Here is a 27,138-nt window from a genome sequence, read left to right as displayed (position 1 = left end):
CCCTGACCCCAACAACCCTAACTTTAACTAACCCGAACAAACCCTAACCTTAACTAACCCTAATCTTAACTAACCCTAACCCTCATCAGAAGGAACCCTAATATTGCTAACCAAGAGCCCACCATCCTGCCTATGCGTTGGTTTGATCAGGGATTTATCAAATTCCTCAACAGACCTGATCAGATGCCTTTTCAAAGCTAAACAAGCTAATAGAGAGAAGATGCAGAAGCATCTCGCAGCTTCCAACGCACAATATCAACCTTTACATTTCAAAGTTTCCTCCTACTTCAGATTGAAGGAGATCATAAATGATCCCAGGGAACCAGGGGATCTACTGGACATGGAGGCCTTGCCAGGTCTGACCTTCTCCTGGTTGAAAGAGTCCATCCTCTTCATGGCTGTATCTAAAGCAGTCATGGACTCCAGGAAGGTCTGGTCCTGCTCACACAGCGGGTTACTCAGCAGGTCTGTAGAGATCTTCACTGCTGCTTTGGACATGGCTGAAACACACACAGTTGACTTTTACACGGATGTAAAACGACAAACACGCCTGAGACACATGAGAAACCCTCTAAAGCATCATGTCAGGTCAGAGGTGGTCTGAGAGGGCATCTGAACCAGGATCTGCATCAGGGCCCAGACCCTGGTCCACCCTGGTCCAGATCCTGGCCCAGACCCTGGTCCAGACCCTGATGCAGATCCTGACCCAGACCTGGTCCAGACCCTGATGCAGATCCTGACCCAGACCCTGGTCCAGACCCTAGTGCAGATCCTGGTTCAGATGCCTCCACCGGGCTCCTCTGTGGCTGAGGCTGATCTTTCACTGAGGTGCTGCTGGTTTTCACCAAACACACGTTTGGAATGATGCTGAACCCAAAACATTTTCAACAGGGTCTGAACCAAGGTCTGGACCAGGATCCGGACCAGGAGCATAATAACAAGAGCGTTTTACAGGACCGTTATTACAGGACCGCTATTACAGGACCGTTATTACGTTATTACAGGACTGTTACTACAGGACCGTTATTACAGGACCGTTATTACAGAACCGTTATTACAGGACCGTTATTACAGGACCGTTATTACGTTATTACAGGACCGTTATTACAGGACCGTTATTACGTTATTACAGGACTGTTATTACAGGACCGTTATTACAGGACCGTTATTACAGGACCGTTATTACGTTATTACAGGACCGTTATTACAGGACCGTTATTACAGGACTGTTATTACGGACCGTTATTACAGGACCGTTATTACGTTATTACAGGACTGTTATTACAGGACCGTTATTACAGGACCGTTATTACAAGACCGTTATTACAGGACCGTTATTACAGGACCGTTATTACAAGACCGTTATTACAAGACCGTTATTACAAGACCGTTATTACAGGACCGTTATTACAGGACCGTTATTACAAGACCGTTATTACAAGACCGTTATTACAAGACCGTTATTACAGGACCGTTATTACAGGACCGTAATAACAGTCCTGTTACAGTCCATGTGTGATGTAAAGGACGGCTTCTCTAAATCACTGGTCGAATGGTTTTGAATGAAAGTAAACATGAAAACATTTAATGAGTGGAAACTTGTGCGAGGATGAAAATAGTGAAGTTTTAGGGCTAAAATAAAGAAAATGAGCAGATTGGCACAGTCTCATTAGCATATTTAGCAGTAGCACAAATGTTTGCAATGAACCAGCAATGACGGCACCACTGACTGCTAACGGACACTGAGCCCACATCAGACTGTGAAGGGTTGACCCTGACCCTAACCCTGATCCTGACCTGACCCTAACCCTGATCCTGACCCTAACCCTGACCCTAACCCTGATCCTGACCCTAACCACTGATCCTGACCCTAACCCCTGACCCTAACCCTGATCCTGACCCTAACCCCTGATCCTGACCCTAACCCTGATCCTGACCCCTGATCCTGACCCTAACCCCTGATCCTGACCCTAACCCTGACCCTAACCCCTGATCCTGACCCTAACCCTGACCCTAACCCCTGATCTGACCCTAACCCTAACCCTGATCCTGATCCTGACCCTAACCCTGATCCTGACCGTAACCCTGATCCTGACCGTAACCCTGATCCTGACCCTAACCCCTGATCCTGACCCTGACCCTAACCCTGATCCTGACCCCTGATCCTGACCCCTGACCCTAACCCCTGATCTTGACCCTAACCCTAACCCTGATCCTGACCCTAACCTGATCCTGACCCTAACCCCTGATCCTGACCCTAACCCTGATCCTGACCCTAACCCCTGATCCTGACCCCTGATCCTGACCCTAACCCTGACCCTGACCCTAACCCCTGATCTTGACCCTAACCCTAACCCTGATCCTGACCCTAACCCTTCACATTCCAAATAAATGAGCTTCAGGTCGGGGGCAGCGGCTGTGGTGAAAATGGACTTGGGGAAGATCTGGCTCCTCTTCAGACCACCTTGCATGTCTGAAGACCAATTTCCAACCAATCAACTACTGCGTGTGGCCTTCCTCCTTGTGGTATTAAATATTATTCCCGTTATTTGGGATAGCAGTGTGTAAGTACGTCTGGTCCCTCAGCACCTGATTTGAACAGATTTCTATATATTGCAGATCATCTCAAACACCATTTTATCAAGTGAGCAGCATCCCAGGAAGGTCCAGCTCTTTGTCTCGTATCAGCTGGTGGAAACGTGAACCTGCGCAACAGATGGAATTCATTAACGATAATGAGGACCTGACAGCTACGATGCTTTGATGATGCAGACATCCATATTCCAGAGCACAAAGCAGAGGAAATGAAGAAGGCTGCTACTCCTCCACCCCCACAGCTGACTGTTAACCACAGGCCATGTCTACCGCCGTCTCCCAGACACTCCACTCAAAAAGAAAAAATAAGGCAAAGTGAAAAACTCAACAAAAACCAGAACAAATACCCCAAAACTATAGAAGCAAACCAAGCAGGAAGTCAAGAAACAACAAACCTGTAACATTAGGACAAATGTCAGCACGCGCTCTTCTAATTTTAACACAAACCAAGAGCGCCGACGGTTGGGAGACCCTGAAATCCTCAATAAAGCTGCCAACATCACGTATGTTGGTGAGCAGGCACAGATCAATGCACGCGCTGGTAACAGACCTAAATCAGCCTCCGTGCTTTTCTTCATGTCCTTGTGAAGCTTTTTTGTCTGATCTTCCAGCCTAAAAGAAGAGAACAATGATGACTGTCAGCAAGTTGTGTGTTTGTAGCCCCAAAAAGAGCCGAAATACCGACAGGAAAAACTGCCGTCACCAGATTTGATTGGGACATTTTTAATGTCCCAGTTTAACCACGAAAAGAATAAAGAAGGCAAAAACATGGTACATTTCATTGATTCCACATCAGATTTTATTATGTGTGTTAACTGATAATACCGCAGATCCATTTTGTTACTGTCAAATACATTTTTGTTCAAATGATGTCTTCAATCATCCCACTGCACATATTCAATTGATGGCTGTTTGAATGGCGATTAGCAGACGATGAAAGCTGAAAACACCCCATTTATTCTATCAATTAAGGCAAAAGAGGAGTTTAGAATGTCCCCCGAGACTGCAGTCACATCCCGGTGTGATGAAAAGGCAAATGTGTGCTTTCATTAGCGTTTTAGTTGGTGTTTTATTGTTGCCTGTATTTTTGTGGGACTATATGAACCAGGTTATATTAACCAGGCACCGATGCACACACAGTTGATAGAGCTGCACATATATGCTGCAATAACGTTCATCTGTGATGTTCTTGTCATACATATATACATACAAATATACACTTATATATATAGATGTGTGTTTTTGATAGTATTCACTAATTTGTTAAATTCAAATAAAATGTGACTGTAAAGCTGGAGGATCTGGAGCCTATGAAAAAGAACTTTTTAGATTATCTACATCCCTTTGATTGTCATTTTATTCAATTTCACTACAGACCAGATGGAGGCTGTTGCAAAAATGCCATTTTCAGATAAATGATGCAACTTCATACACTATTGTTCCCTCTGTCAGGTTCATCTCCACACCAGTGTTGAGCCTTCTCCCATCAGCAAGATTTAACTGGCTCTCACATTAGCATTCACTTAAGTTTACAGTCATTTTCATCCATATTTAAAACTCAACACATAAGAGGAGCACATAGGATTCAGTTAATGATCATCATTATGGATACAAGAAGAGCCCCTTTATGATTACCTGGGAGGGAACGCTCGCTATAAAATGTAACTATTAGGGAGGAAAGACTTTTCAGATTTGTCTGGAATCAATAGTTGAGCTCAAGATTCATCCAACGCCGCTGTGGAAGCTGCAACTTGATTATGAAATTTAAATAGGCTTCACTTCAACATAAGAAGAAATGGAGGAATCATGCTAATTTGTCGGACTTCACTTGGGGCCTGAAAGAACCGAGTGTATGGAAGAAAAGCCTAAAAGGGACATAAGTGGATGTAAATGAAGCCGGTTCGTGGAGGCTGAAGAAGCAGCAACAAGATTAAAGAAGCAGAAGGACCACAGCAGTCACAGCGGGTCAACCTGCTGTTCCACGCACCCCGAGGTCGTCAGCCTAATTGGAACATGTTTGCTGTTTCAGAGACAAGAACCTAACGAGGAGCTAAAAACCGGCGTGCATTAGAGAAGAACAAGCCGACCAATGAGCTGTGCCCGTGCCTGGCGAGGTAACGGAACAGTTTAAAAGAAGAAAAAAGGGTTATTGGTGGGCCAGAGTGGGCTGCCACTCACCCGAATGTGCCTCTACATATGGAACAGCCCATATGGAACAGCACATATGGAACAGCCCATATGGAACAGCACATATGGAACAGCCCATATGGAACAGCCCATATGGAACAGCCCATATGGAAGAGCACATATGGAAGAGCACATATGGAACAGCCCATATGGAACAGCACATATGGAACAGCCCATATGGAACAGCCCATATGGAACAGCACATATGGAACAGCACATATGGAACAGCCCATATGGAACAGCACATATGGAACAGCACATATGGAACAGCCCATATGGAACAGCACATATGGAACAGCCCATATGGAACAGCACATATGGAACAGCCCATATGGAACAGCCCATATGGAACAGCCCATATGGAAGAGCACATATGGAAGAGCCCATATGGAACAGCACATATGGAACAGCCCATATGGAACAGCCCATATGGAACAGCACATATGGAACAGCCCATATGGAACAGCCATATGGAACAGCACATATGAAACAGCCCATATGGAAGAGCCCATATGGAAGAGCCCATATGGAACAGCACATATGGAACAGCACATATGGAACAGCACATATGGAAGAGCACATATGGAACAGCCCATATGAAAGAGCACATATGGAACAGCCCATATGGAACAGCACATATGGAAGAGCAATGGACCCTTTCCTAAATGCTGCGCCACACCAGGTGAGCCCGTCTGTGGCGTGCTGCTACCCCAGTGACGGGATTGTGTGGTCCCTCATCACCCTGCCTGGGGGACATTCTGGTATGTACTAACCCTAACCCTAACCCATTCCGGTATGTACTAACCCTAACCCTAACCCATTCTGGTATGTACTAACCCTAACCCTAATCCATTCTGGTATGTACTAACCCTAACCCATTCTGGTATGTACTAACCCTAACCCATTCTGGTATGTACTAACCCTATCCCTAACCCATTCTGGTATGTACTAACCCTAACCCTAACCCATTCCGGTATGTACTAACCCTAACCCATTCTGGTATGTACTAACCCTAACCCATTCTGGTATGTACTAACCCTAACCCATTCTGGTATGTACTAACCCTAACCCTAACCCATTCCGGTATGTACTAACCCTAACCCTAACCCATTCTGGTATGTACTAACCCTAACCCATTCTGGTATGTACTAACCCTAACCCATTCTGGTATGTACTAACCCTAACCCATTCTGGTATGTACTAACCCTATCCCTAACCCATTCTGGTATGTACTAACCCTAACCCTAACCCATTCCGGTATGTACTAACCCTAACCCATTCTGGTATGTACTAACCCTAACCCATTCTGGTATGTACTAACCCTAACCCATTCTGGTATGTACTAACCCTAACCCTAACCCATTCCGGTATGTACTAACCCTAACCCTAACCCATTCTGGTATGTACTAACCCTAACCCATTCTGGTATGTACTAACCCTAACCCATTCTGGTATGTACTAACCCTAACCCATTCTGGTATGTACTAACCCTATCCCTAACCCATTCTGGTATGTACTAACCCTAACCCTAACCCATTCCGGTATGTACTAACCCTAACCCATTCTGGTATGTACTAACCCTAACCCATTCTGGTATGTACTAACCCTAACCCATTCTGGTATGTACTAACCCTAACCCATTCTGGTATGTACTAACCCTAACCCTAACCCATTCTGGTATGTACTAACCCTAACCCATTCTGGTATGTACTAACCCTAACCCATTTTGGTATGTACTAACCCTAACCCATTCCGGTATGTACTAACCCTAACCCTAACCCATTCTGGTATGTACTAACCCTATCCCTAACCCATTCTGGTATGTACTAACCCTAACCCTAACCCATTCTGGTATGTACTAACCCTAACCCATTCTGGTATGTACTAACCCTAACCCTAACCCATTCTGGTATGTACTAACCCTAACCCTGACATTACATAACCCTAACCTTGACCCTGACCCTAACCGTGACCCTAACCCTGACATTACATAACCCTAACCTTGACCCTAACCCTGACCCTGACCCTAACCCTAACTCTAACATTACATAACCCTAACCCTGACCCTAACCCTGACATTACATAACCCTGACCCTAACCTTGACCCTAACCGTGACCCTAACCCTGACATTACATAACCCTAACCCTAACCTTGACCCTAACCTTGACCCTGACCCTAACTCTAACATTACATAACCCTAACCCTGACCCTGACATTACATAACCCTGACCCTAACCCTGACCCTAATTCTGACCCTAATCCTAACCTTTACTGCAACAATAAAGGGAATTGAGAGTGTATCTCTGTAGTTGTAACCTGCATTAAAGATATAAAGCATAAACCAAGTTGTCACTTTTTAAAACTGGACTTACTTCAACATGTGCATACTTACTTTTGAAGCTTGTCATATTCTCTTTCAAAATCTCTTTCTACCTAAAAAGAGAGGCTCTAATTACTTTTAATGTCAATATTCAGAAACCACATGACACAGAACACAGTAAAGAGCTGATTTTGAATAACCTGCACCTGGTTGTTCAATGACCAGCGACATGATCTTTGCTCAAGGAGGACTCGTGGATGTTTCTAAGGTTTAGCAGGGGGATCAGGGACATTTAGGCATCCAACCCTAACTAAAATAAAGAAGTGGCCACACTGGTCATATACGTTGTAAGATTTGGAAGAGCAACCAGGAATGAAGTTGTGGGGATTAGCTTTGTGTTCTGGACCAACTGTTTAGCATCAGGAGTTAACAGGTGATCCAGTCTCCAGCATAAAAGACTTAAAGAGAGCACAAAGCTGTAAATACGTCCAGTCCTGCAGCAAAGAAAGGTAAAATGCGTCTGTTATGTCAAACACACGAGGTGAAACTGATCAAACATTTCTCTGAAGTACCGACAGTTAGTTACAGAGGCAGCACCACTTCCTGTTTGGTGGTTTCGCGGGCTCCTAGATTGAAGCAAAGGCTAAAACTACGAGGAAGGTTGCCGACTCATGGATCATCAAAATGGGCCTTTAACCCACTCCCTGGTTTAGCCTAAAACAGCCGAGAACCCTGGTCCCGACAATGACTGCTGGGCCACAGAGCCATTACACTGGAAGCGATTTTCTCCAGCAAGAACACCCACCGGCTGTCACTTCAAGGTAACCACCTCTGCCCCCTTGCATGCTTCAGCCAGCTAATCAGGGGCTTTGGTGAGGCCCTCGGATGACATTATTTAGACTGTAGAAACCAGTTTCAAATGGGTAACATCTACCGCTTAACCTTTACCATTTTAATTATTGTTGGGTCTAACATTGTAAATCCTGGATTTGGATTTGTGAGTAAAACATTTTTCTGTGGGCGACTTACTGTTTTAGAGACGATCTGCTTCTTGGGCTGTCCGATCTTGAAAGGGATCCTGCAAGTCAGAAATGAAACACATGAGCAACAGGAAAGCTAACGTGGCGGCTAATGACGGCTAATTACAGGCAGCTACAGGGGTAAAGGCCGAGGAGATCCTCCTGGGATCACAGATCACTTCACAGGCCATGTGAAGCTTTAGATTGCTGCTATGGAGGTGACAGTCAAAGCCATGTCACCATTACACATGGATGTCGCTCATGTAGCCTGTTCTTCGATATATTTCAAAAAACACAAAAATGGCATAGCATGTACACACCTTACTTATGGAAATGTGTCATCATTGCAATGAATCTCACAAAAGAATCCAACAAAACACATTAGTTTTAGTGCAGTAAATTTGGAGAACTTTTCTTCACTTTTCAAACAATACGCTGACATCTTCACTGTAGCTAAAATAAAAGTTCCTGCTTAGTTAAAACACAAGCTTTTATCCTTATTTCAAAAGCGTGCCTCTTGCCTTGATAAACTGATCCCGAGCTCAAGCGCTTTGGGAATCCAAAAAAGGGAAGCCAATGCGTTGCCAATGTGCCGGCTGTAGGCTGTCATTGATGTGCTCTAATAGCCTGGAATCTCAGCCCCATGATGGACAGTTAGCGCTGACAGGCAGGGCGAGGTAGCAGCTGCGTCAAAAGAAAGGTGTGTCGCTAATGAGATGGGAAAGACAGGGTGTGATGTGGCGCCTTATTGTGCAACCAGGGAATGCCGCTGATGCGTGGGGGTACACCTTCTGATGACAGCTCCATCACAGATCTCAGCATGGTCAATTACGCCAGTGACACAGGTATTACCACTTCATTTGCTTTAGCAGCTGGGTTCATATGCTTCTCCACAAGAGGGCCCCGAGTTGATCTTCAGCTCTTAAACTGCTTACTCATTAGGGCCTACACACCAAATTAGCAGATGACTATTATAAACTAGGAAAAAAAGCCCTCGGAGGGGACAGACGACCACTAGGCAGGTCATTTCCCCACAAACTGTGACTTACGCCACGAGTATAGTGGGCAGTAGAAATACAAGGTTAGACAACACAGAAGCTTGCTTCATGATTCGCGCCCCCTCGGCTTGGCTTTGATCCTGGAAGATCAAAGGTCAAACATCCAAGGTCTACGTCGGCCACCAAGGCTAAAGCTCCTGCTGAAGCCATGAGACTCTGCTCCTGGAAGGTCTGGATCTCGGTTCCCAGCACCGCTGCAACGTGACTCGCCCAGGCCTGAGGTTGCTGAAAACTTGTGAAAATGTCCTTAAACCTTGTTCAAAACTGTTCCCGTTATTTCAGTCAGACAGATAAACTGCAGCGTTCACATGGGTCAGGGCGGCGCCACAGTCAGTCCATCCCGTTCATACATGCAACGCCACATCTAAACGAATGAATCCATCTATAAACTGGGAAGCTCTGCGCACCAGGATGTGTGCATGCTAATTAGGGTGACATTTAGGGTTACTTAAAAAAGGCTTCCTAACTTCCAGTGTGCACGTGGAGGTGGTGCCACCTGCCCTAACAAGCACACGGTTGCCATGGCCCGTTTAGTCCTTTCAGCTGTAGTATTTACTTTGACTCACCCAAGGCGTCGTCATTTGAGGTGTGTCGAGGTGGGAAAGAACATGGCGCCAGATGGTACCTCTAGATACCAGGTAAAAAGAAGAGCGCTGTTTGACCATCATAAAGAACCTGTTCTACGAAGGCACTGGAAGGGGGGGGGGGGGGACCAGCAGTCGTAGGAGGGCAAAAACCAGCAGCCTGACAAAGACATTGTCCAGCTACAACGTTCCCCAGAACCAAATCCAGTTGGGCACCATGGGACCTGCACCCCCCACCCCCATCACAGACCCACTGAAGCTCTAACCCAGAGCACCATTCATGGTCTCCTCAGCTGGTCCACATGTTGTAGCTCATTAGCTCAAAGCTACAGAGGTGTCTTGAAGTTCACAGTTGGATCAATCTCTGATTTCATTTTTCAACACAAACTGCACAAAACCATGAAGATTTTAAACTGGATTAGTTCCTTTATTAAGATCTGAGGGGTATAATAATGAAACATTGCCACCTACTCCAGAAAATAGTCTTCTTAGCTTTAACAATGTCCAAAATTGTGAAAGGGTTAGCACCACCACATGACCAGAGCCACGGGAAGCCACGACTGTATATTCCCGCTCAGGCCACATCTAGAAGAATCCGACCTCCACGATACAGGATTGTGGTGCGTATGGCTCATTCAGAACACACGGCTAAACCGTGGTGGCTAAACCGTGGTGGCTATACCGTGGTGGCTATACCGTGGTGGCTATACCGTGGTGGCTAAACCGTGGTGGCTATACCGTGGTGGCTATACCGTGGTGGCTATACCGTGGTGGCTAAACCGTGGTGGCTATACCGTGGTGGCTATACCGTGGTGGCTAACCGTGGTGGCTATACCGTGGTGGCTATACCGTGGTGGCTAACCGTGGTGGCTATACCGTGGTGGCTATACCGTGGTGGCTAAACCGTGGTGGCTATACCGTGGTGGCTAAACCGTGGTGGCTATACCGTGGTGGCTATACCGTGGTGGCTAAACCGTGGTGGCTATACCGTGGTGGCTAAACCGTGGTGGCTATACCGTGGTGGCTAAACCGTGGTGGCTATACCGTGGTGGCTAAACCGTGGTGGCTATACCGTGGTGGCTAAACCGTGGTGGCTAAACTGTGGTGGCTATACCGTGGTGCTAAAACCGTGGTGGGTTAGGGTGCTAACCCTGACCCTCTAACCCTGACCCTCTAACCCTCTAACCCTCTAACCCTCTAACCCTGACCCTCTAACCCTCTAACCCTACTCGGATGCTTCCTAAAGGCCTCCTCACTTGCTGTGGATAACTTTGATCTTCCGAGATTCTTTGGATCGTAGGATTCTTTGAGAATCAGGGTCAATTTAGAGAGGGGGGGCAGAGAAAGGGGGCAGAGGGAGGAGGGGCAGAGGGAGGGAGAGAGGGGGGGCAGAGGAGAGGGCGGGGGCAGAGGGGGGGTGTAAGAGGAACCTAAAAGTTTCTGTGTTGCAGTGTGAGAAACTGTTTTTCCCAGTTTTTCCGGGTATTCCTGTTGTCACATTTCCAAACGGTTCAAATCTGGAGGAAGCTTCAACAGTAGAGAAGCGGAATGGGCCGAAACGTTCCGTGTGGAGCAGCTACATATGGAATAACGTGGTCGTCAGCAACACAATCTGATCATTGATGTTACGGGCGACACGTCACGACCATCAAGTCGCACGTAAGCAAGAACAAAGACACGAGTCTTCTCCCCACGGACACACTCGGCACCGGGGGGGGCGTCCCTGGAACTGGAGCCCAGTACGCCATCAGCAGCACCGTGCAGCACTTGACCTTGGACACGGAGCACAGAGAAGCAGTTGAAGACGTTGGGAAGTTGGACCGTTCCGACGATGACCCCGAAGTCAAAACTCTCACGTCATCGCAGCAAGTGTTGGAATCCCAGAATGCATCAGTCAGCAAAGCCCATAAAAGAGTCTTTGAGGGGTTCTGATGCCTCCTGAGTGCAGATCTCTTCTGCAAAAAGGAGTGACAGCGCTTATCATCACATTAGCATCGAGTGTGACGAGGACACCAGGAATGTGGCGCGCTGACAGCATGTGCACGTACACGCTAAAGTTCGGAGCTCTTCCAGGGTTCTTCCTGACTTTTTCCCACATTTGTGAATATCTAATATTTATGGAAATCTGCACACTACAAGGGAAACGTGATCGGCAATGCCAACAGAATTTTAAAACCAAGATTTGCATCATTTGAATTTTAAATGAGTTTACCTGCAGGTAAAACATTTTAATCACTTGCTGGTTAAAGGAAGACAGCAAAGTGTTTTCAGCTGCTGCCCCGTCAGACCGCCAACCGGCGCCGCCGAACCTGTGGGTGCGCAGGAGGGCGAAGACAGACGTCGCACGTGCACAACAAATAAGGCACGCAGCCCCATAGTCGCGTTTTCCCCAAAGGTTGGAGACGTGAATTATTAGTAGAAAAAGGCCCCCGTCACTAACGGCTCTCCAGTGGGGGTCCAATTGTGAAGGACAAGAACCTCGGCCAGAACACAAGAAAGAAACCTAACCCTCTAACCCTCACCGTCTAACCCTCTAACCCTCACCCTCTAACCCTCACCCTCTAACCCTCCCCGTCTAACCCTCTACCCTCACCCTCTAACCCTCTAACCCTGACCCTCACCCTCTAACCCTCTAACCCTCACCCTCTAACCCTCACCCTCTAACCCTCTAACCTCTAACCCTCTAACCCTCTAACCCTGACCCTCTAACCCTCTAACCCTACTTGGATGCTTCCTAAAGGCCTCCTCACTTGCTGTGGATAACTTTGATCTTCCGAGATTCTTTGGATCGTAGGATTCTTTGAGAATCAGGGTCAATTTAGAGAGGGGGGGCAGAGAAAGGGGGCAGAGGGAGGAGGGGCAGAGGGAGGGAGAGAGGGGGGGCAGAGGGAGAGGGCGGGGGCAGAGGGGGGGTGTAAGAGGAACCTAAAAGTTTCTGTGTTGCAGTGTGAGAAACTGTGTTTTTCCCAGTTTTTCCGGGTATTCCTGTTGTCACATTTCCAAACGGTTCAAATCTGGAGGAAGCTTCAACAGTAGAGAAGCGGAATGGGCCGAAACGTTCCGTGTGGAGCAGCTACATATGGAATAACGTGGTCGTCAGCAACACAATCTGATCATTGATGTTACGGGCGACACGTCACGACCATCAAGTCGCACGTAAGCAAGAACAAAGACACGAGTCTTCTCCCCACGGACACACTCGGCACCGGGGGGGGCGTCCCTGGAACTGGAGCCCAGTACGCCATCAGCAGCACCGTGCAGCACTTGACCTTGGACACGGAGCACAGAGAAGCAGTTGAAGACGTTGGGAAGTTGGACCGTTCCGACGATGACCCCGAAGTCAAAACTCTCACGTCATCGCAGCAAGTGTTGGAATCCCAGAATGCATCAGTCAGCAAAGCCCATAAAAGAGTCTTTGAGGGGTTCTGATGCCTCCTGAGTGCAGATCTCTTCTGCAAAAAGGAGTGACAGCGCTTATCATCACATTAGCATCGAGTGTGACGAGGACACCAGGAATGTGGCGCGCTGACAGCATGTGCACGTACACGCTAAAGTTCAGAGCTCTTCCAGGGTTCTTCCTGACTTTTTCCCACATTTGTGAATATCTAATATTTATGGAAATCTGCACACTACAAGGGAAACGTGATCGGCAATGCCAACAGAATTTTAAAACCAAGATTTGCATCATTTGAATTTTAAATGAGTTTACCTGCAGGTAAAACATTTTAATCACTTGCTGGTTAAAGGAAGACAGCAAAGTGTTTTCAGCTGCTGCCCCGTCAGACCGCCAACCGGCGCCGCCGAACCTGTGGGTGCGCAGGAGGGCGAAGACAGACGTCGCACGTGCACAACAAATAAGGCACGCAGCCCCATAGTCGCGTTTTCCCCAAAGGTTGGAGACGTGAATTATTTGTAGAAAAAGGCCCCCGTCACTAACGGCTCTCCAGTGGGGGTCCAATTGTGAAGGACAAGAACCTCGGCCAGAACACAAGAAAGAAACCTAACCCTCTAACCCTCACCGTCTAACCCTCTAACCCTCACCCTCTAACCCTCCCCGTCTAACCCTCTAACCCTCACCCTCTAACCCTCACCCTCTAACCTAACCCTCTAACCCTCACCCTCTAACCCTCTAACCCTCACCCTCTAACCCTCACCGTCTAACCCCTAACCCTAACCCTCACCCTCTAACCCTAACCCTCTAACCCTCACCCTCTAACCCTCTAACCCTAACCCTCACCCTCTAACCCTAACCTCTAACCCTCACCGTCTAACCCTCACCCTCTAACCCCACCCTCTAACCCTCCCCTCTAACCCTCACCGTCTAACCCTCTAACCCTCACCCTCTAACCCTCCCCGTCTAACCCTCTAACCCTCACCCTCTAACCCTCCCCGTCTAACCCCTAACCCTCTAACCCTCTAACCCTAACCCTCACCCTCTAACCCTCAAACCCTAACCCTCTAACCCTGACCCTCACCCTCTAACCCTAACCCTCTAACCCTCCCCGTCTAACCCTCTAACCCTAACCCCCTCACCCTCTAACCCTCACCCTAACCCTCTAACCTAACCCTCTAACCCTCACCCTCTAACCCTCACCCTCTAACCCTCACCCTCTAACCCTCACCCTCTAACCCTAACCCTCACCCTCTAACCCTAACTCTCTAACCCTCACCCTCTAACCCTCTAACCCTAACCCTCTAACCCTAACCCTCTAACCCTAACCCTCTAACCCTAACCTTCTAACCCTAACCCTCTAACCCTAACCCTCTAACCCTTTAAGTTTCAGTAGTTCCTGTTAGGTCCAACGATCACTGGATCAGTTCGCCGCCGCATGTGAAGCGGCTGGGATGAAAATAAGCACCTCCAAATCCGAGGCCATGGTTCCCAACTGGAAAAAGGTGGAGTGCCTTCTCCGGGTCAAGGAGGAGATCCTGCCCCAGGTGGAGGAGTTCAAGTACCTCGGGGTCTTGTTCACGAGTGAGGGAAGAATGGAGCGGGAGGTCGACAGGCGGACCCGTAGTGGTGAAGAGATTTACCGGTCGATCTTCGTTCCTACCCTCACCTATGGCCATGACCTTTGGGTAATGACCGAAAGAACAAGATCACGGGTACAGGCGGCTGAAATGAGCTTCCTCCGTAGGGTGGCTGGGCTCTCCCCTAGAGAGGGGGAGGAGCTCTGCCATCCGGGAGGAGCTCGGAGTAGAGCCGCTGCTCCTCCGCGTTGAGAGGAGCCAGATGAGGTGGCTTGGGCACCTAGTCAGGATGCCCCCTGAGCGCCTCCCTGGTGAGGTGTTCAGGGCATGTCCCTCCGGTAGGAGACCCCCGGGAAGACCCAGGACACGTTGGAGAGACTATGTCTCTCGACTGGCCTGGGAACGCCTGGGGATCCCCCAGATGAGCTGGAAGAAGTAGCTGGGGAGAGGGAAGTCTGGGCCCCTCTGCTTAGGCTGCTGCCCCCGCGACCCGACCCCGGATAAGGGTAGAGGATGGATGGATGGATGAATAGTTCCTGTTAGTCTAAACACAACTAATCTATACTATCAGAACTGTTTAAAAAATAATTATTACAACCAAATTCATCTGCAGTGCAGCTCATCTTTAACCATCTAGCGGAGCCACGACCATACATTAGCTGGAGCTGATGTATGGATGGGACACATTATTGGGTGATTAGGAGTCATGGAACACTGCACATCAGTATGGATATAGGTATGGATGTAGGTATGGGTATGGATATAGGTATGGGTATGGATGTAGGTATGGGTATGGATATAGGTATGGATAAAGGTATGGGTATGGATATAGGTATGGGTATGGATGTAGGTATGGGTATGGATATAGGTATGGATAAAGGTATGGGTATGGATGTAGGTATGGGTATGGATATAGGTATGGGTATGGATGTAGGTATGGGTATGGATATAGGTATGGGTATGGATGTAGGTATGGGTATGGATATAGGTATGGGTATGGATGTAGGTATGGGTATGGATGTAGGTATGGGTATGGATATAGGTATGGGTATGGATGTAGGTATGGGTATGGATATAGGTATGGGTATGGATGTAGATATGGGTATGGATATAGGTATGGATGTAGGTATGGGTATGGATATAGGTATGGGTATGGATATAGGTATGTATTTAGATATGGGTATGGATATAGGTATGTATTTAGATATGGGTATAGATATAGGTATGGCGCATTTTACTATTGCCACAACAAAAGTTTCACCGTTTCCAAAGGTCTTCCGACACAACGTCACAAGCTTCACAGCGGCCTAAAATGGGCTCCATCTCCACTGGGAAGGGCTAAAGTGGCCGCTCCCCACCCCCTGGCACTGCTAGCCATGCTACAAATGCTACATGCTAACCCTAACCCCCCCCACCCCCCCCCCCCCCCCACACACACACACACACACACACACGATGCTGGCACTGCCAGCCATGCTACAAATGCTACATGCTAACCCTCCCCCCATACACACACACGATGCTGGCACTGCCAGCCATGCTACAAATGCTACATGCTAACCCTGAACCGTGTAGTTGTCGCTTCTCGGCTCTGCAAATATCGAGCTAAGCTAACCAATAAGCGAGGCCTGTTGAGGAACGAACCCATTTAAGGCGAAAACTACCAGAGTTCCACTTTTCTAGATGAATGAATGATGAGAAGTTTTGCTTCGACTTTAAACACCCGGCGCTCCTGAGCCGCTTCTGTAGCCGGAACTAGCCGGAACTAGTGCGACAGCCGCGATGGCTCTTTGAACTATTCATGCCGATTAACTATTCATGCTTCCCCAATAACGCAGTTGGACCTCAAGCTGCCTGCTAGTTGTGTAGTTAGTTGGGGAACTTACCAGCTCATGTTGACTTCTGCTGCAGTTCGGCGGAGCTCATTTCCTGCGGCCGAACCCAGACCGGAAGTCCGGAACTAAAGCGCTGGCGGAGGGTTCGGGCGTTATTACTGTTCTGGGTATAAATGGTGTTATTATTGTTATAAATGTTGTTGTTCTGGGTATAAATGTTGTTGTTCTGGGTATAAATGGTGTTATTATTGTTATAAATGTTGTTGTTGTTGTTCTGGTTATAAATGTTGTTCTGGTTATAAATGTTGTTGTTCTGGGTATAAATGGTGTTATTATTGTTATAAATGTTGTTGTTGTTCTGGTTATAAATGTTGTTGTTCTGGGTATAAATGGTGTTATTATTGTTATAAATGTCGTTGTTCTGGGTATAAATGGTGTTATTATTGATATAAATGTTGTTGTTGTTCTGGTTATAAATGTTGTTCTGGTTATAAATGTTGTTGTTGTGGGTATAAATGGTGTTATTATTGTAATAAATGTTGTTGTTGTTCTGGTTATAAATGTTGTTGTTCTGGGTATAAATGGTGTTATTATTGTTATAAATGTTGTTGTTCTGGGTATAAATGGTGTTATTGTTGTTATAAATGTTGTTGTTCTGGGTATAAATGGTGTTATTATTGTTATAAATGTTGTTGTTGTTCTGGTTATAAATGTTGTTGCTCTGGGTATAAATGCTGTTATTATTGTTATAAATGTTGTTCTGGTTATAAATGCTGTTATTATTGTTATAAATGTTGTTGTTCTGGTTATAAATGGTGTTGTTATTGTTATTAATGTTGTTGTTCTGGGTAAAAATGGTGTTATTATTGTTATAAATGTTGTTGTTGTTCTGGTTATAAATGTTGTTGTTCTGGGTATAAATGTTATTGTTCTGGGTATAAATGTTGTTATTATTGTTATAAATGTTTTGTTCTGGGTATAAATGTTATTGTTCTGGGTATAAATGTTGTTGTTCTGGGTATAAATGTTGTTGTTCTGGGTAAAAATGGTGTTATTATTGTTATAAATGTTGTTGTTCTGGGTATAAATGGTGTAATATTGTTATAAATGTTGTTCTTGGTATAAATGGTGTTGTTCTGGGTATAAATGGTGTTATTATTGTTAAATGTTGTTATTATTGTTATAAATGTGTTGTTCTGTTATAAATGTTGTTGTTGTGCTGGGTATAAATGTTGTTGTTCTGGGTATAAATGTGTGTTATTATTGTTATAAATGTTGTTGTTGTGGGTATAAATGGTGTTATTATTGTTATAAATGTTGTTGTTGTGGGTATAAATGGGTTATTATTGTTATAAATGTTGTTGTTGTTCTGGTTATAGGTGTTGTTCTGGGTATAAATGGTGTTATTATTGTTATAAATGTTGTTGTTCTGGGTATAAATGTTGTTATTATTGTTATAAATGTTTTGTTCTGGGTATAAATGGTGTTATTATTGTTATAAATGTTGTGTTGTGGGTATAAATGGTGTTATTATTGTTATAAATGTTGTTGTTCTGGGTATAAATGGTGTTATTGTTATAAATGTTGTTGTTGGGGTATAAATGGTGTTAATATTGTTATAAATGTTGTTCTTGGTATAAATGTTGTTGTTCTGGGTATAAATGGTGTTATTATTGTTATAAATGTTGTTATTATTGTTATAAATGTTGTTGTTCTGTTATAAATGTTGTTGTTGTGCTGGGTATAAATGTTGTTGTTCTGGGTATAAATGGTGTTATTATTGTTATAAATGTTGTTGTTCTGGGTATAAATGGTGTGTTATTATGTTATAAATGTTGTTGTTGTGGTATAAATGGTGTTATTATTGTTATAAATGTTGTTGTTGTTCTGGTTATAAATGTTGTTGTTCTGGGTATAAATGGTGTTATTATTGTTATAAATGTTGTTGTTCTGGGTATAAATGTTGTTATTATTGTTATAAATGTTTTGTTCTGGGTATAAATGGTGTTATTATTGTTATAAATGTTGTTGTTGTGGGTATAAATGGTGTTATTATTGTTTTATAAATGTTGTTGTTGTTCTGGTTATAAATGTTGTTGTTGTTCTGGTTATAAATGTTGTTGTTCTGGGTATAAATGGTGTTATTATTGTTATAAATGTTGTTGTTCTGGGTATAAATGTTGTTATTATTGTTATAAATGTTTTGTTCTGGGTATAAATGTTATTGTTCTAGTTATAAATGTTGTTGTTCTGGTTATAAATGTTGTCGTTATTGTTGTTATCGATGTCATTGTGGTTATTACTGTTCCTATATTGTAATTACTATTGTCATTATTAATGTCGTTATTATCGTTATTGGCTGTAATAACGATATTCCCTGTAATTGTTTTGCCAGCTCGTTATGCAGGGACACGCGTGACACCAGGCGCCGCCCGTGTCCGCGGCGCCGCCGTTCAGCGATGGAAGCAAACTGAGGGCAAGCGACAGCATTTTTCTTTATTCAAGTACTGACATGGAAATAACAGAACAAACCCAGTACAACAAACGGAAGTGCCAAGAAACAGAGGAGACGTCTCCCATCACAAAGATATAGTGAACTTCATTTCAGTGTTCAGCTCCTCGGAAAAGGACCTTATTATAAGGTAATAACAACAGACATCCACCGTTGAAACAAGTTTGGGTTTTCAGTTGTCTCTCTTGAAGTGTTGCTGAGTTGATCCCCTTTCAACCTAATGTGAATTGGATTTTTCATGCATAATAAAGAAATGAACACCACCCACAGCATCGGAGGGTAGCACTTTGGAACATTTCCGTGCACATGCAAACATGAAGTTATACCGTCATGAAAAGGAAACACAACACAACAGAAACAGTGAGCATCGACTCGGTCTGAACAACTAAACACAGAATCCCTGAAGCCACCCTGTAGTCCATAATATTCCATCAGTGGCCTAAAGTATCTACATTTGACTGGAATCCCTTTTATCATTCTGCATGTTGTTAATTGTGAAGGATGACAACAAGTGTGTTGCCCTTCGGCCAGTTTCACAGCGAACAGTTAAAGACCCACATTAGGACCAGGCTGCTCCACTGCGGGAGGACTGAGGTCACATTTATGATGTGTTGCTCCTGTGGCGTTTTCAGCACATTGTTTTTGATCAGCCAACCCTGCAACCCAGTTTGGCATAAAGATGGCGGCTGATGTTGGCTCGTGGCCAGCGTGGAGCAGAGAACGAGGATGAGGCAAATTCCAATTTCAGAGCGTTCAGCCACCCACTTCCAAGACAATAAAATATCCAAAACACACAAGATTGCTTTTGCACTGTTTTGAGAGTGTTGGGGGGGGGTCGCTCTGGGTGCCGAGGACCTTCACACCTGACACAGATGGAGGCAGAGGGCAGCATTCACGCTTCAGCCACCATTTTGCATGAGTGAGGTGAAAAGGATCATATTCATTTTTTTTTTACAAATTCTATTACAAAAGGGTCACAAAACAAAGTGACAAAGACAGCTCGTTAACGACATCTGATCACATACTGAGTTTGCACACTTGTAATTACATGGCTTCATTTAGATGTGGATTCGTTTGGTGAAGGCTCTGCATCATTGCTTTTAACAATTAAAAATCATTTAAATCAGTCATTTAAATGTGCTTCAGGATCTGAGATCAAACCAGAACTGATCCAAATCTTCTACTTCCACATGGACTTCTATATGTTCCGACTGCTTGATCATCCACTATGGGATGTTTATGGGGGGTATCACATTTTCCTTTCAGTTGCATTTATCTTGCTATATGCCCCCCCCCCCCCCCCCATGAAACAATAAAACAATTCTATTGATGCAGAATTCTTGATTTATTGTCAGATATTTTAGGGCGTGTGACAAAAACGGCCCATTTAAACACGTAGATGAGTTGAGAAAAGCCAAATTAACTGGAGAACAAGTGGGGGGGTGGGGGGGGGGGGTGGTGGCCTTGGAAGACCATCGTATCCGTTCCCAGTGACATCGCTTTACTTTTGCTCTGCATGAGCCAATAAGAGATTCCGGAGTTTGAGATCTGCTGCTGTGCGTATGCAGCCTCCTCTGAGACGACGAGCACAGATTCTGGCTCCCATAGGAAGGTTTGGTGTAACAGTGAAAAGGAGCTGCGCATCAGAATAAAATCAAGATCAATATTTATGCAGGCAGTTATTATTATTATTATTATTATTATTATTATTGGAGGTTCGAGTGGACGTTACTGTTTCTTGGTGGGAAACAAGTTTCCGTGTTTTCAACTTTTGGCCTTGAAAGGAGCAAATGTCTTTGGATTCCTGTAACCTGTTTACGGTTTATTTTCAACCTATTTTTTTGATGTGATCAATATCTTGGATATAAATGTTTCACGGGAAAAAAATAAAAATGTTTTTAAATTTTAAATAGTGTGTAAAAAGCCATCAGCATCAGGCTGCTATAGAAACCCACAGAAGATACCAGCGTACGTGCACTACTGTTTGGTGCACATATATTATTATTTAGATGAATAAGGAAGCACAGCTGAAAATACTGCCAATAAATAATGGTGCAAATTTCATGGTTCAGTCTCGGAGAACAACCGGTGTTGTTGTGCAATGTGGAGAATCTGCGATTGAAATGAAAATGGGTTTATTTATTAGTAGACATTATGTTCCTTCAACCGGTGAGCGTGTTGCAGCACACAGATTATGCAAAGGCAACAATTGGGTTTTTATATGAAATTTAGTATCTCATATTGGACAACAACCTATGACAGCGAAATATGCTTTATTAGAACTACATTACTAAAGGCTTTAAGTCCCTCTGCTCAAGCATTTAGTCAGCTGAACGTTCTTCTTTATGCAGACATTTGTATTTACAGAGTGTGCATGAACACATATGTGCACATTTTAATACTGAGTTACGGTGCGTTTGACATTGGAGTACAAAAGTGAAACTTCTATTACAGCTACCTGCATACATGTTGGTTTGCTATACAAAAACCTTTTTATTTTTACTTTACAATTTACTTTTGTACTAGAAAAAATGTAAAAATGGTTTTGCTTTTTCCTCTCAAACGTCATCACTTCTACAGTGTGAGTCCTTATTTATCCCATAATTCACGCTCCTATTGCATGTTCAGTCTGTCTGACTTGTTAATTTGAGTCATGAGTTTTAATATTTGTCCAGTATTTATTGCATATATTTATTGAGCTTGTATTTGGAAAAAAAAAAAAAAACATTACTGGTGGGCTTTTTACAAAAAAAGCAAAATAAATGATGGGGAACTCCATAATTGCACCATATGAAAGGTAACAAACAGAGTGTGAGGGACAGCAAATCCATCTGTAGTGGCGAGGCGTCGGGTTCTGCAGGACACCACCGAGTCCTCGTGGACGCGGCAGAAATGGGAACGTGTTTGGAGCAGATCTCCTTTGAGCTGATCTCTCTGTTGTGTTTGGCAAACGTCAGGCACAAAATAAGAACTACGTTGACTATCAGCACAATACGTTTGGCACATTCCTTTGATAAAAAAGAAGAACTCCACAAACAAGGTAAAAAAACCAACCCGAAACACCTAAAGACAGTCCAGTGCCTCTGGTGACGACGGCCACGACAATACACAAATAAAACCAATTGCACTTTTAAGCCGCCTAAGCAACAGAACGCATACGTCCCAGACAACCCCCCCTCCACCACGCTCCTGTCGCATGTTGTCTGTTTTGTTCCCTGGGTGAATTTGTGCCTTCTTCAAATGGATCAGTTCTCAGGATTTTTGGATTTGACTAAAGTGTTGAGCTCATGAGCTCTAAAAACGCCACGTCTTTCGTTTCCAATGTGCCGTTGTTTCTTCTTTCTTTGTTTTGGCATCGTTTTCTAACAGCAGCCTTTTACAACTTATGGAATCTAAACCAGCTCAAAAAAGAAGTGACTGAAAAGAGCAGTGAGATGGAAAAGAGAGGAAAAAGTCACCTATTTGTCTCATAGTGGATGTGGTCCCTTCTTCCCAAGTGTCTTATGGCCCAGTCCCAGCGCCTGTGGTGGCGGTCATGATGTTCCCACCGCCGGCCCCCCACAGGAGCTGGGGGGGGAGCTGTGGCTCCCCGCTGCACCGCTGCTCTTCTCAGCCGGCTTCTTGTCCTTCTGTTTCAGATGCACCTTCGCGTGTCTCTTTCGTTCATCACTTCTGGCAAACTTGCGTCCACAGAACTCGCAGGAAAAGGGTTTCTCACCGGTGTGTGTGCGGATGTGTGTGGTCAGGTGGTCGCTCCTGCTGAAGGAGCGCATGCATATTCGGCACTGGAAAGGTTTGTGACCCGTGTGGATGCGAAGGTGACGCGTCAGTTCGTCTGAGCGCGAAAAGCGCCGGTCACAGTTCTCCGCCGGGCAGGCGTGTGGCCGTTCGTGGACGGGGGTTTTGCTGGGCCGATTGGGATACTTCCGCGGCCGGATGGGTTTGAGGGTGAGAGTGGGGGGGCGGGTGGTGCTGGGGAGGGTGCTGCTGCCCGCTGATGAAACCTGGGTGAATCTGCTGCTTGTCTTTGAATGCTCTGATGGTCTCCAGAGGTGTGATGGGGGGAGGGTTCACACGGATGGGGTCCATGGTCTGGAAGGGCTTGTGCTCCATCACGCCAACCTCCCCCTGATGGTGGAAAAGGTTGTAGTGGGATCATGGAGAAAAGGCTGCCATCCATTGAACCTTTGGGTGTGGAGTGATAGTCATTGCCAGGGTAGGCTAGGGTTGTGCTGGTGGCAGGGCTGTGGTGGAAGGAGACCTGGTCCTGGTACAAGTCACTGCAGGTGGAGTAGGCAGGTAGCGGCGGCCCGTACACCTGCTCCATGTCTGACGTCTGTCCACCCATGCTGGCTGCCCCGCCGCCGATGAAGTCTGAGTCGTTACTGTGCCAGGTGATGGAGACACGCCCAAGATCCCGGCACTGACCAGGCTGATGATGTTGTTGTCGGAGCACCAGCCGGAGCCGCCGATCCCTCCTGATGGCGGAGTGTCGAAGGCGAACTTCCCCAGATAGGTGACGGTCTGAGCGCTGCGGTTGGACTGGAAGCTGGAACCGTACTGGATCTCTGCGGCTGCTTTCTCACTGCCCATTCCCAGGTCCATGATGTTATCTATATGGAAACAAAGATAGAGACATTGTGAAGAAACGTCCACACGGCACAAACAAGTGTGAAAACCAACGGAGACAATGAGCTGAAGCTGCAGCACACAAATGCTGAGGAAATTCACTTTGCCTCTTCAGAGAAACTTCCACCAGCACTTGATTTTCTCCAAAATTCAGCTGTTTTGCATCTCTGACAACGTGCAGACGATAAAATACTGAGACTAAAAGGAGTCCATCCAGAAACGTGTGCACGGCTCGACCTGTGCATGAGGCGACTGCTGTGTGACGGGGATGTGCTGGTGTCTCCCTCTCACCTCCCACGAGCCCTCGTAGATCCAAACCTAAACACCCCCTCTGATCCTCTTTGTGTCCCCTCGGAGTGGCAACATCTCATTTCTTTACAGCAGCAGGATGAGAGAGCAGACGACCATCGGCCATCGGCCACGTCGGCCGTCGGCCACGTCGGCCATCGGCCGTCGGCCACGTCGGCCACGTCGGCCACGTCGGCCATCGGCCATCGGCCGAATAACATGGGAGCATATCAGGGTTAAAAACACCCTTCCTGGGCAACATCAGGACGGAGCTTCAGATGTTCACAAATGTCCTGAATGTTACATTAGTGCAGACAATCCACAGTGAACACACACACACACTCACACTCACACACACACACACACACACTCACACACACACACACACACACACACACACACACACTCACACCACACACACTCACACACACTCACGCGCACACACACACACACACACCACACACTCACACACACACACACACTCACGCACACACACACACACTCACACACACACACACACTCACGCACACACACACACACACTCACACACACACACACACTCACACACACACACACACACTCACACACACACACACGTGCGTGCATCCTATCGCTCTCTGTGTCACTCACAGATGCAGAAATCACAAGCACATCTGCATGTTTAGCTGCTACACAGGTGTGTGTTGATTCTTTGTATCCAGGAGCGTCACACACACACACACCACACACACACACACACACACCACACACACACACACACACACACACACACACACACTCTAACGTGGTCATTCCCAGTAATTACAGCCTGCTGGAATTTGGCTTTAGAAAATAAATCCAATGAAATAAACAAAAGTCAAACGCTGCACGTTGCTTTACACAGGTAACATGACACCTGTGGCCTTTGGGTTAGGGTTAAGGTTAGGGTTAGGAGGGTTAGGGTTAGGAGGGTTAGGGTTAGGAGGGTTAGGAGGATGACATTTAGAAAATAAGCCCGAGTTGACAATAATTCATTTTACTCTAAATTGTTTCTATGGTAATTTCTTCAATGGGAATTTTCAACAGAAAATTGGGGCATGAGGTCTGATCCATTTACCCCTGTGTTCTCGGAGGTCAGTGCTGAAGAGCACACACACACACACACACACACACGCACACACACACACACACACCTGCTGCACCTGGGAAAAACTCAGCACGCGGCTCCTTTTATTTGCTTGTATTAATGTGGACATTTTGTTGCTGTCATTAAAATTATTCTCAATTACTAAACTGAAAATAGGATCTTGATGCTTCACGTGACTCCCGTGTGCAGTTTCAGCAAAATATCACCACGCAGGGGTAAAAAAAAATTGGATAAGAGGATAAATATTTATTTTACAGTGCTTAATTGTGGTGCATTTTAATGTGTTAAATTTAATGAAATATTCAGTCATTTATTCGGTTTAGTCAAATGGACCGAGACCATTTCGGAACTGCCGATTTTAACTGCTTTTGTTTTACGCACAAACGAGTGTTGTCCGTTTTGTGTGCCGATTTAAAGGTGTGTCTTCACAAGAAAAGACAGACTTTAAATCAACGTCAACAAGTCAATTTAAACCGTCCTGTGGAATCCTCAGAAATAGAATTGGAGCAAGAAAGATGAATCCAAATCTGGCCTCACATTTCAGGGAATATCCAGTGGCCTGCGCTTAAACGTTTAACATATTTTTTTTTAAAAGAAACCCAGCAACACACGCCTAAATGTTGTCAGACCTGTGAATGAAAGTCATTGTTAATAGTGGCTGAATCTTCTTCGCGCGGCCATTAAGGAATCTTTGGGATTTTGACCTCTTTCACTCCCGAATATCACAAATCCGCCGTCCGTCGGCCGGTGGTTTGGGATGTGAAAGAGTCTCAGCGGCGCGTCGTCGCACATTTGCTCACACTCGCGTTAGAAATTAGAAAAATTCCCCAAAGCCAATGCGTAAATGTTTTAGAAGTTTTAGAACAGTTTTCCTTTCAGTGTCAGACGAAAATCTTCAAGACAAAAGGGGGAAAAAGAGCGAAAAGTGGAATAAATGTACAAACAAGGCGGATTTTTACGGCTTTTAAAGGTGTGGCCAAGCCCGAGTTTGCAGCGTTAGACTTCATTCAGAGAAAAAGCAAGTTAGTGAATCCACCTTGAAGCGCAACAGCTCCGAGCGCAAACAGGTGCTGAGCAACTGTTGCCTCCGCGCACGCGAACCAGGAGGGAAGCAAAGGAAAATCTCACCTGAGTTCATCTGCGAATAGTGGGAAATAGATTCCGTGTTAGTGAAAATATTCATAGACGTCGGGATGTCCTCTTCTGGATAGAGACTGTCAGGGATCGTGTTAATTAAACTGCTCATGGTAAGAGGGAGCTTCTCCGCTAGTTTCCCTGTCATAGCAGTTATAGTCAGTCCGACATTTACGTGCTGATATCCAGATAATAACAGGAAAAGAAAAAGCTGGTGCTCTCGAATAGAAACACAGGTGCGGATCAAGTGAGCAAAAAAAGGAGCGCTGGAGAGATGGATCCTGTTGCGGTAGCTTTCCAAGTATCCCGCCGAGGACGAGCGGCGCTTCTCTCCTCCGGAGTGATCGCAGCCTGTTGTTGCTATTAATCTGATCTCTGAGGACGCTGATGGGCTGCTTGTGGGGGATTTCGAAGTCTGTGAATCAATAGAGGAGGTGGTAGTTGCACAAGAGCGGCTCTGCTTGCTCTATTGAAGCTGGATAGGGGACTCCAGTTTGCTTGTATTAAATAGGAGGGTGGGACATGTGCGTGACGTAGATGACCATATATGGACAGAGAAGCAAGCGCCAGGATCTCCGCGTGTCAGCGCGTGGAAACTAGAGTAAAGGCAAAGGGTCCGAGCAGATAGAAAGTTAGGCTGGCCCTGGGTCCCCGTGGGGACGCCATCCTCCTGGACGACCGGGTGCCATCAACTGAACTAGAGTCAGAATTAAAAGGGTTTCACGAACACTGTGCTGATGTGGCTTTGATTCAGGAACACCGACCAACTCAACAACTCCTGACGTGGGGGGCGACTTTGGGCTGGGCTCTTTCTCAACGTGCACACGCTGAATTGCAAGAAACGCCGCTGTCTGTAGCAACACATTACAAAAAGTCACC

At 45.7% G+C, this 27,138-nt stretch overlaps 2 protein-coding genes and 1 long non-coding RNA gene across 3 annotated transcripts in view; 1 reads left to right on the top strand and 2 right to left on the bottom strand.

Annotated features, from left to right (window-relative positions):
* Positions 1-16,723, bottom strand: part of bin3 (bridging integrator 3) — a 32,175-nt gene extending 15,452 nt beyond the window's left edge. The window contains exons 1-5 of the mRNA XM_057033943.1: positions 16,622-16,723; positions 8,133-8,181; positions 7,176-7,216; positions 3,146-3,207; positions 364-500 (exon numbers count right to left, since the gene is read on the bottom strand). Coding sequence (XP_056889923.1) covers positions 364-500; positions 3,146-3,207; positions 7,176-7,216; positions 8,133-8,181; positions 16,622-16,629 — 297 coding nt within the window. The 5' untranslated portion in view covers positions 16,630-16,723. The remainder of the gene's footprint in view (positions 1-363; positions 501-3,145; positions 3,208-7,175; positions 7,217-8,132; positions 8,182-16,621) is intronic.
* On the top strand, positions 16,208-19,351 carry LOC130526355 (uncharacterized). The gene is made up of 2 exons (XR_008950712.1): positions 16,208-16,737; positions 18,966-19,351. It is a non-coding gene; the product is annotated as an uncharacterized LOC130526355 (long non-coding RNA).
* Positions 19,352-22,981: 3,630 nt separating this feature from the next.
* On the bottom strand, positions 22,982-26,765 carry egr3 (early growth response 3). The gene is made up of 2 exons (XM_057033944.1): positions 26,254-26,765; positions 22,982-23,695 (listed from the first exon to the last, which is right to left on the bottom strand). The coding sequence occupies exons 1-2, from the start codon at positions 26,405-26,407 to the stop codon at positions 23,304-23,306; spliced, it is 546 nt and encodes a 181-aa protein (XP_056889924.1). The 5' UTR covers positions 26,408-26,765; the 3' UTR covers positions 22,982-23,303.
* Between the last annotated feature and the right edge of the window lie 373 nt (positions 26,766-27,138).

This window comes from Takifugu flavidus, chromosome 5 (assembly GCF_003711565.1).
Source record: "Takifugu flavidus isolate HTHZ2018 chromosome 5, ASM371156v2, whole genome shotgun sequence".
In the NCBI taxonomy this organism is placed as follows: Eukaryota; Metazoa; Chordata; class Actinopteri; order Tetraodontiformes; family Tetraodontidae; genus Takifugu; species Takifugu flavidus.
The sequence above is the reverse complement of the archived record's forward strand: the minus strand, read 5'-3'. Positions and strand labels throughout refer to the sequence as shown.